Raw genomic sequence first — 10,781 nt, 5'->3', positions numbered from 1 at the left:
CAATCATGTCCTGCTCTCGCATCCCAGCCCAGCAGTGCAGGCTGTGTCACCTCATACCCACAGGGCCCTGGGATATTACAGCCAAACACCAGCTTCCACTTCCCATCGTCGCTCCCATCATTTTGGCTCCAGCTTCTCCGGAGCTCTTCAAAGTCCTCTTTGGGCTGGAGTCAACCTAGATAACACGTAAATTATTAATCATTTAAATAAATAGCATGCCGTCTGCAAATAGCCACTCACTCTGCACATGGCTCGATAAATATGTTAAACAACAGGAGAGCAGAGCACGAAACCTCCAACCACTTTCTGCCAGCTTTTTTTTTTGGGGGGGGGGGGGGAAGAAGAGCGGGTATTGCTGCACGAGGGGCAGCAGGAGCGCAGCTCCGTCACACCTGGCTCCTGCTGCTGTCCGAGGAGCGCAGGAGGGCACCATGAGCCCTTTTATTTCACCAGAAGAAACAAAGCACGGGCTGATGGCTCAGGGAACTTTGAGTCAAGGGCACAGCTTGAGGCTGGCGTTGCGCGGTTGCCGTTGCGCTCAGCTCCGGGCCGCGCAACAACCGCGCAACCCCCGCGCAGCCCCGGCGGTCACTTTTTCCACCCGGAGCCACCGCAGCAAGGCGGGGGCGGCCTGGCCCGGCTTGGCCCGGCTCGGCTCGGCTCTGCCCGGCCCGGCTGGGTGGCAGGAAGCACGGGGGGAGCAGCGCCCACCCCATCCGCCGCGCAGGGAGCGGGCGGAGCCGCGCAGAGCCGGGGCTGCGCTTCCGCGGGTAAGAGGCTGCGCGGGGGGAGGCTGCCCAGCAAGCGCAGCCTCCTCCTCATCCTCCTCTTCCTCCTCCCCCTCATTTTCTCCCCCCCCCCCTCCCACCCCGGGTGTAATTTTCGGGGGAAACAATAGGGAATATCAGCGTTTGTTTGCAAAGGGGCCGTCGGCGCGGCGCTGTACAATGAGGGCTTTGTTGGGCGGCACAGGGCTCCCTCTGTGTGCGCGCTGCCGTGCCCCTCTCCTCCGCTCCGGGCCGCGGGTGTAGCCGGCTCCTGAATGGCACCGGTTGTGCCCAGCCACAGGTGTGTGTCGGGGGGCAAAGAGGGCACCTGCACGCTTTTTTTTTTTTTTTTTTTTTTTTTTTCCCGTGGGAGAAGCTGCCCTGCTTGTGGCAGCAGCCTGGCGAAGTCGGGGAGAGGCGCTCAGCTCCGGGAGCTGGGATTTGGGGTGTCGGTGGGAAGGGACGAGGCTCCCCAAAGCTCTGCCTCCGTGCTCAGCATCGTTTCAGTGCTGAGAGACCAGCGGCTGAGCCTGTGGGAGCCCTGGGGTTTCTTGCAGAGATGAACGCCTTGTTCTCTTCCCTGCAGACACGCCATGGACACGAGCGGCCACAGCGTCCTCCTCCTCCAGCAGCTGAACATGCAGCGGGAGTTTGGCTTCCTGTGCGACTGCACAGTTGCCATTGGAGATGTTTACTTCAAAGCCCACAGAGCGGTGCTAGCTGCTTTTTCAAACTATTTTAAGATGATATTTATCCATCAGACCAGGTAAGGACGCACAGCTCTCTTACCTACCCTTTAACTGCTCTTACCCTTTAACTGCTCTGCTTGACTTTCAGCTTTTCCCCTTTTTCTAAAGGTGTCGTGCAGTCCATAAAACCACCCTCGTTAGCCAGCGCACGCTGCCGTTCAGGCCCTGCATCTCAGAGATGAGAGATTTGTGTGAGCAGAGGGATTAAACGCATGGGTGCCCCGGTCCTTGTGCAGTGACACCTCGCAGGCTGGCATTGCAAGGACACGCATTGCCTTGTGGCGATGCATCTGTCACTTTGTGATGGCTTTTGTGCAGTCCCCTTGCTCAGATCCGGTGTGTTCAGGCTTTGCGTGCGCTGGCCATTCGGCTACCTGGCGCTGTTGGCTGCAGAATAATCCCAGTGACAGGCCGCTGCTCCTCTGCGTGCTTGCTGGAGTGCGGAGGCTTCGTGCCTTTCTGGAGAGACCAGTGAAGCCCAGTTTCAGGTCCCGCTCAGCAGGTGTCCATGCCATAGGCACCGCCGTGAGGCTGAGCACTCATCTTGCACTTTCACAGCCGCCGCGGGCCGGGAGGGAGGCGCAGCCCTGCCCACGCTCTGGCCACGCGTTCCCATGCAGCCTTCCTGGCACCAGCGTTGGTGTGGCCTCAGGAGTTACCCCAGCAAAGAGAGAGCAAAACACATTTGGCTAGATGGCTTTTCCGGCTCGGCTTGCTGGGTGGGACTGTCCCTTTTGGCAGGATCCGCGGGCTTGAAGCAATCAGGGAGCCGGAGCCTTATCACAGGTCTGCGCCTCAGACTCGTGCAGATAAGGGGCAGGACTGCGATCACCCACTTATTTCAAGCTGCTGCTCCGATGTTTCACCTGGCTGGGTCCTAAGTGGTTCTGCAGGTATAACGACGTCGGTGCCGAGTTCTAATCTCGCCTCCGAGCTGGAGCTTGCTGCTTGTAACTGATTAATCCCTCTCTGTTCCCCTTCCTGCCCATGCTGGTGAGGGTCGCGGCCTCCAGCACCTTCGGCAGACAATCATTATCCACCCGCACACAGCCCTTCGGCTGGGCGTGAGAAGATGAGCAGATTTCCCGGGCGATAGACATTGTTTGCTGACACTTAAGTGCAAAGCTCATAAAGATTACGCAGTGGTGGCAGCTGAATTTATTACTTAAACACGCAGATGCTCTCTGCCTCCTGTCGTTGGAGCGGCACACACAGGAGAGGTGCAGCTTGCACGGCACTGCTGGTTATGCCCCATCACAGCTGGGTGTGCATGCGAGTGAGGGGTAGATGGAAGCTGGTTCTTCGGTGCACTTGTGCACGCAGTTGTTACAGTCCCACAGATAAAAAAAAATCAGTCACTCTGCTCTACATGCTCTACAAGGCATATGCGCTTCCTCAGGTCTTGGCAAGGAGCGCTGCTCGCCCTGATTCTGGAGCCAGGCGGCAGTGCCCACGGTCTAAAAGCAAACGGCGGCGCAAATGAATGGGCAGATAATGGATCAGGGCTGTAATTGGGAGCCGAGTATGTACTTAATCATCTGTCTTGTTTCAGTGAATGCATAAAGATCCAGCCTGCAGACATCCAGCCTGACATTTTCAGTTACTTGCTGCATATCATGTACACGGGGAAGGGGCCGAAGCAGACCGTCAACCAGAGCCGGCTGGAGGAGGGCATCCGCTTTCTCCACGCTGACCACCTCTCGCATATCGCCATCGAGATGAACCAGGTGTTCCCCTCAGAGGCCGTGCAGTCTTCAAACCTGTACGGGATCCAGATCTCAACTGCCCACAAAACGGCCAAGGAACGTCTGGGAGCGAAGGAGACGCTGGCCAAGCCTGGTGGCAGGTCTTCTGCCCAGGGCGACCACCCGCAGCTGCAGCTCTCCCTCGCCATCGGGCTCGACGACAGCTCCCTCGAGCAGCAGGTTGCTCGCCCCGCCGCACAGCCGGCTGCTCTGGTCAAGCCAGCGGAAGAGCTGCCAAAGCTCTCCGTCTCCGTAAAGCAGGAGAAGTGTGACTCGGAGCCTGTGGTGTCCCAGAGCTGCACCCCTCCTTCTCCGGATGTGGCAAACCCCATTTTTGCCAAGGCCAGCCTCAGGGTGCACTTGTGTCACTACTGCGGGGAGCGTTTCGACTCCCGGGGGGGGCTGCGGGAGCACCTGCACACCCACGTCTCGGGCTCGCTGCCCTTCGGCGTGCCGGCCTCCATCCTGGAGAGCAGCGACCTCGGCGAGGTGCAGCCTCTGGCGGAGAGCAGGGAGGCCGGGGAGGGTCACCGCCTCGGGGCCTTCCTCCTCAAAGAGGACGAGCATCAGCTGGAGCACCCGAGCTGCGGCGACCTCGAGCCTCTGCAGATCGGCCAGCTCTCCCTCATCTCCAAGGACCATGAGCCGGTGGAGCTGAACTGCAATTTCTCTTTCTCGAGAAAGAGAAAAATCAGTTGCACCATCTGCGGCCGCGCATTTTTCCGGAAGAGCCAGTTGCTGGAACACATGTACACGCACAGAGGGAAGCAGCCCAAGTACGGCCGCTGCCAGCGGCTGGAGAGCCCCGCCACCCCCAGGTTTCGTCCTTACGGTGACAGTGAGAGCGTGGGGAAGAGCCCCGGTTTATCTCAAGACCACCTGGACGAATGTATACTGGAGTCTGATCTTATCCAAGAGAGCGTGGACACAATCCTGGTAGAGTAGTCCTTCCCCTTCAGGCGCTGGATATGCGGGCAGTTTCCGTGCAGTGGGTGGCTGCTCTCTAGAACTGTCTTTAACCAATGTTCCCGTCACCACTGAGCTAGTGATGAACTGTGTGTGTTTGGCCTGTGTGTTTACTTTTTTACTTCTCTAACTTTTAAACTCAAGCTAATTCAAATCCAAGTCCTTCTTGGAAGCCTTCATGTAACTCAGTTACATTTTGATAAATGTGAATTTATTATGACTCTGCTTTACTCCAGTTCTTATTGTGTTGCTGGGCGTGAGGTTTGTACATTCCCTAATACACTGAGTAGCATCAAAGGATGTTTGTATCCCCTAGAATTGCGCTTCTGAAGTTGAGGGAAATGTAGAGGGACATATATATTGTTCTTTCCCCAGATAGTTTGTTTTTAATTTAAATAAATATCTCAAGGAGATAAATCTTGAAGTTTGTGTTGTATAATTGCAGTTAATAAACCTCTATATAAATACACACGGGAGCCCTAAGACTGATCTTTTCAAGGGAATTGGTTATGGTGTTGCTGCAGGGGTGGCAACCTTGTGTTCAACCAGCCCCGGAGTGTTCGTCAGTAGAATCGTTTACATTTACTTTGAGACATGAGCTCAAGGGCTTTGCATGCGTTTTTCCTCTTTCCTGCTCCTCCTTTGTCAAGGGCTAGTGCATGAACAGAGATATGTGGATGCCCCCCTAGGGTCGTGTCCCAGTATTGAGCTGTCTTTGCACCAAGGGATGAAAGCTGCAAGGGAGTGTCCACTCCTCAGCGAGCTTCTCTGGGGACCATGTCCTGACCTGAGTCAGAGGATTAAATAATTCACAAGGTTTTACTAGGAACAAATATATAATGTGCTATTTCTTCTGTACTTCTGGAGCCACTTAAAATGGTAAAACAGACTCTTTTTACCCTTCATTTATCATGACTTGATTTCTGAAAAGTAATCATATCCAAGAGGGATTTAAAATTGTACGTGTTCCTCTTGGATTGATGTTTCATCCCCGTGTAGTTTTCCACCCAAGGTACCCACGCCTCCTGCCAGACAGGCTCCAGCCCATCCATCCCTCAAGAGCAGGCTCCTGAGCAGAGGGCCCCAGCCAGACATACGGTGCTCTTGTGGCACAGAGATTTCCTCTGCAGCAAAGAGCCGAGGCTCCCTCCCTGCCCAGTAATCCCATTATCCAGCTTGGGGGGAGCAGCAGCGTGCTGGGGGCGTCCTGCCAGCCCCTGGGGACTTGAGTCATTGTCTTAGGAGAGGGGCATCCGAACAATGGTGAGAACAGCTTGCTGTCAAAATGCCTGGCCTGCATCTCTTTGTAGCCAGGCCCCTTGAGCTGTGGTCTTTGAAACAGTCCCGGGGCAAGATGTGCAATGAAACCACCGCCAAACTGAGAGCCCAGCCGAGCTCTTTGTGCGGGCGGCCACTGCCTCTGCCGGGCGGGGAGCTGCACGCTGCAGGGGACGGAGCGGCCACCGAGGGCTGCCAGATTGTGTTTTGAGACAAAGGGAAAAACCAAACAGCCTCTGAGCCTGCACGGACGATGTCAGGCAACGCACGCTGCCGTTTGCTATGTGCCTGCCTGGTGGGCCGAGCGCTCTGATCGCTGTGCGTGCCCCTTAGAGCTGCTCTCGTGTGACTGCACCCAAGCTGTGGAGCTGGGCTTCAAAAGCCTTTTTTTTAAGGCTGGCAGACAAACGCAGCCCAACCCGTGGGGCTGCCAACTGCTGCCGAGTCCCTGGCACATTAGCAGGGCTGCAGGAGGTGTGCAGCTGGGGCCTCGGGCTCCCCTGGGGCTCCCCCAGCTTCTCTTTATGCAGGACGGCTGAAAAATGGTATTTTATAACAGCCCACTGTTGTGTGTGACACTTTGTCGAGTGCTGCTTGCTTCAGCAGCCTTCCCATACTTGATTTAAGCCCCTATAGCATCACCCAGGGGGGTCGGCCGGGTAGGGACAGAGCTGCAGGGAAGAAGCAAAAGCTGCAGAAAAGAAGTAAAAGTGGCAGCTTTCAGACACTTCAGGGGGAGACGGGCACCTCGCTAATTTAGCTGCATGCCTCAAGTGCCTGAATTCATTCGGATTGACAGTCAAATGGCCCTGAGTGCCTCCGCAAACCCCGCCGAGGTCAACAAGACATGAACGTATGGCGGGCATGCTTCATGCAAAGGACGGTAAACAAAGGACTCGCTATTGAGGACAGCAGGAAATGGGTTTGTTCGCTTTTTGGCCATTAAAAGGGAGCTGCAACAACAGCTGTGACCGCGGGCAGAAGTCAGGTTCAGGCAGGTACCTGCAGGCTGCCACGGGCATGTACGGCTCCTAGGGTACATGTCCTGAGGGTGATCCTGATCTGCAAATAATGCTGACAGCCAAAACATACTGTGACCAGCAACGTGGGCTGTAAGTCTTTGAAAATCTAGCAGTATAAGACTTTTTTTTCACCATTTCACCCCTTTTTGGTGTATTTTGGCTCATCTTTGTGGTGCCAAGCATCTGTGTCATCAAACATCTGGGAGAAGCATTTTTTTTCATCATTTGCAATACAAGAAATGTATTTTCAGCATTTTTCCTCTGAAAGTGTTAAAGCGCTGTTATAATTAAAGCGGTAGAAGAAGCCTGAGACAGAAGCCTTGTCAACGCAGAGCTATGCTAACTGCAACCACCCCTCGCAAGCATCATTCGCTCTCAGTCTTGTGAATAGGAAATAATTTTAGAAGGCAGTTACATTTTCTGAGCAAGGACAGCAGCTGCTCCTGGATACAGCAAGAAGTTTTAGCCCTGCATGTAGAAGGCACTCGGATTACTTAACGTGAGGCAGGAGCATGCTTGAAAAATCTGCCTGATGTACAGCTGGGCTTGAAAACTATTCTTTAATATTTATTTTTCCCATGAAAACATAAAAGCTTTGTCCCAGTATGCAGAATAATGATCCTGGTAATTCTTTTCGGACATCTGCCATTGGTTGGTCAATGCACATGGGCATAGGCAAAGAAAGACCCAGGGCGATGCCACCTGTAGCTCAGGGCTGACCGCCCAATGCATGCTACACAGTTCCCAGGTGGGCACTCTGACATATTTTTCCCCTGCCAGAGCCCACATGCAAATGTCTTCTCCTCCCTCTTCCACCCTGAATTTCTGTTGAGGCTGGCAGGGACAGTGCCGGCTGCCCAGGTAATGGTGCTGGCGGGCAGGTGGCCTCTCCCAGCTCCTCGATTCCAGGCAGAATAATAATTAAAAAAAAAAAAAAAAACCACCCAAAACCATCAGCTTGCTGCAGGTGGCAATTCAAGGTCGTCTCCCATTTCAGCCTTTCCATGAAGGAGAAGCAGGCCTGGACCATTCGCTACCACTGGCTAAGGAGGGAGGTTTACCCTGGGCTTGTCACAGCCCCCCGGGAGTCTGCCGGCAGCAGGTTGCAACACACAGCTGCACTCGTCTTCAGCTTTGCTGCTGGATAAAAAGCAGACAGGTTTTCCTTTCCTGCTCCTGTCTTGGTATGCCAAAAAGGAGTGCTCTGTGTGGGCGCCCCAGCAGTCCAGCACTAGGAAAATCTATTCTGACTGGTAAGAAGAGGGGAGGACGGACTTGCCCTGAATTACATGCCAGTGAGGTATTTACAGTTGGAGCTGTGTCAGGGCTGAATTCCCTGAAACGCAATCACGGCGCGTACCGGATTTGCATGTTTCATTAAGAAAAAGTAATGACACAACTTCAAAAGCAGCTTAATAGAGGAAATGCTCCCACTGAATATTCCAAAGCAGGCACCTCAGCCCTCAAAACTCAGGCATAGCAAAGCTCAGCATCTTGCCTCCTGAATTTCACCTGAGATAAAACACCCTGGGGAAGCCAAGCAGCCACCCCCCAGCCCAGCTGCCAGGGCTCCTGCTCCATGCCCCCCCCCCCCCCCAGCCCTGCAGCCTTCATCTCACCCAATTTGGATCGCAAAGTGTGCTTTCTTAACATCTCCCCTCTTTTATATCCAACATGTTTATCATTTCTCTCTGATGTGATAAAAGCAACCCCTGATTTGGGGCATTTTTTGCCAAAATCCACTTTTCAGCTAAATGGTCTCTACAAAATCCCAACGTTTAGCAAAGAATTTCACTCTTCAAAGCGTGCTGCAAAAAGAAAGAAACATGCAAGTGGTGGCTCCTGAAAATACTAATCTATATTGTTCCTTAAATAACCATGTAAGCAATAACATCCTCTGATTAGCTAAACAAAAACACATTTAATGTAAAGATTTTTATCTGGCTGCAAATTAAAATATTTCATTACTTTAATACCACCCAACAAGAGCTAACAAGAACCATTTCTCTGGGAAATAAAACTGCAGATGTAAAATGATATTAAAGAAAATTGTTTAAATCAATCTTTTCTCTTGGAGCATTTCATTATTTTGAATTACAGAGGTCGAAGCCCTGTATCTATAAGACAAGCAGCGTTATGGCTTTGCTGCTGCTAACACGTGAGTCCACCAGCAGGGTCCCACTTCCATCCATCACTCTCCAGCACAGAACAGAAAGATTTTCATGTATTTCACAACTTTACCCAATTTCTTCTATGCATGTGTGAAATCTCTCTCAGATTTTCATTTTATATATACACACACATGAAAATATCCATTTATTTATTTATTTATTTTTTTCAGTGAAAGCATCTTAAATTCAAATGCTGGATTCCTGCTTGCTGTAGATTTGGTCAATTGAAGTCTGCGTGGCAGCAGCAACCTCCAGCAGCTGGAGGTCTGGCCCTCAGCAGCCTGCACATCTCAATGCTCTTTGGGTGCCACAGGGCTGGAAAGAAAATGCAGTATTTGTTTGAGCCATCATTGTCGACCAGCAATTTTCACAAGGAATGTTTCAGCAAATACACTTGTTTTCTGCTGGGCTCAGTGTTGACATAACAGAAAACCTTTTTATCCCTCTGGAAGTGTTCCTGGGCATGAGTTACACTATTTAAGCACTCTCTTCTTTGCTGCTAATAATTAAAAAAAAAAAAAAGCTGTGGGAAATGAAAATACTTAAAGTGACATGGCAAAGCATGGAGAGGGGACTTGTTGAATAGAAAGCTGGATAGTCCCTGCCAAGAGGAGCACTGGAAACATCTGGGAAAAAAGCAGCAGTGCAGACTGTGGGGTGAGCAGAACAAATTAATTCATTACGATGCTGCTACAAAGCAACACTTCCATAACCGAGAGGTGCAGCAGATCAGCAAATACTTGGATGAGAGGGCAGGTGGCCCAGGAGCAGTCTGAACTGGTCTATAGGAGACCAAGGTTACACACCATTCCCGTTTCTTGCAGCTGCCCATGAAGAAAACAGTCCTACACCCAACCTGCCCGTCGGTGCTCTTGCTTAGCCAGGCAGTCACATGCTTCTCCAAAAATTTATTCTCCAAAAGAATAAAGTCCTTATGTTTTATTAATGTCCAATTCTCTAATCATAATGAAGGAGTAAAGAGTCTTAATTAAGTCATTAATGGCTGTTAGAAGTGTATATTTTGTTCTGCAAATAACACTATTAAAAATGTATTTTTTTCCCATTTTTTTTTTTATATTGTATAAAGTGCCTGGAGTCCTTGCATGAAAGACATTATGCAAAAAAAATAAAAACAATTAGGGTGTGGGATCCACTCGATGGTAGCAGAAAGGTCTGGGTCACGGTGGTCGCTGCTCTCCCCTCTACCTCCCATCAGCGCTGAGCCGCCGGCCGGGAGATGGCGGACCCGAGGCCTGCCAGCAGGAATCCTGCAGCCAGCAGCCTCGGGAGACAAAGCCCTTGGTGCTGTGGTGACAATAGCTGTCCTGAGCTGTGCTCTGCGGGGCTGGGCTCTCCTCAGCCTGCAGATGCTCTGACGCGCTGCTCCGGCAGATCACCCCGCAGTGAATTCGGCTGTTGGGCAGCAGGGCTGCTCTTCTTAGCCAGAAGAGATCCCTCCTGTAGTCTATGGGCTCCCAGGAATCTGCGAGTGGAAGCAACTGACCAGCAATCAAAAGGAAGCCTTATAAAAAAGAGCAAACCTCAAAACATTTCGGGTCTATTAACAACATTACGATCTCTCTGTGCACACTGTATGGCCACCTGAAAAGGCTGGACACAACCGAGCGCCATCAGGTTCATCTCCTCACATACAAAACCTCTCCACAGCTGCCCAGTCAATCACAAGGCCAGAAAACAAGAGGTACACTCAACTTTAATGAAGCAACTGCTGGTTTTATGTACATCTTCTGCATTTCTTGAGGACAGTCCAGGCTTCCCCCTCCTCAGCTCCCGCGGGCACTGCGGCAGCTCCGCAGCTACGTGCTGTCCTAAAACAGCCCCTTTCAAAGTTATGGCAAAGTGCCTGAAAGGCATGGTATGAAGTACAAAGCCATTAATATTGTACACTCTGAATTATTGATAGCTTATTAAATAAATTCACAGAAAAAGACGACACCTTTTTTTTTTAACACCCTCTGATTTTCCTGTTCTACTTGTGCAGAAACAAGTTGTGGCACTCACTGCTAGCAGTCCTCTAATAATGATGGAGATCCTGTGTCAAAGTTTAAAACGTGGTTGTGCA

General features: G+C 51.6%; 1 protein-coding gene across 2 annotated transcripts; it reads left to right on the top strand.

Moving 5' to 3' along the window:
- The first annotated feature begins 739 nt into the window (after positions 1 to 739).
- Positions 740 to 4,690, top strand: ZBTB25 (zinc finger and BTB domain containing 25). 2 transcript variants are annotated; one of them, XM_032188645.1, is made up of 3 exons: positions 740 to 770; positions 1,354 to 1,533; positions 3,069 to 4,690. In XM_032188645.1, exons 2-3 carry the CDS (start codon positions 1,361 to 1,363, stop codon positions 4,204 to 4,206), a joined length of 1,311 nt encoding a protein of 436 aa, XP_032044536.1. In that variant the 5' UTR covers positions 740 to 770; positions 1,354 to 1,360; the 3' UTR covers positions 4,207 to 4,690. The 2 variants fall into 2 exon arrangements, with proteins under 2 accessions (XP_032044536.1, XP_032044535.1); XM_032188644.1 differs by lacking the exon at positions 740 to 770 and adding an exon at positions 1,022 to 1,068.
- Positions 4,691 to 10,781: the final 6,091 nt, after the last annotated feature.

Source organism: Aythya fuligula, chromosome 5, assembly GCF_009819795.1.
Source record: "Aythya fuligula isolate bAytFul2 chromosome 5, bAytFul2.pri, whole genome shotgun sequence".
NCBI lineage: Eukaryota > Metazoa > Chordata > Aves > Anseriformes > Anatidae > Aythya > Aythya fuligula.
Note: the sequence above shows the minus strand (reverse complement) of the source record. Positions and strands in the feature narration are given on the sequence as shown.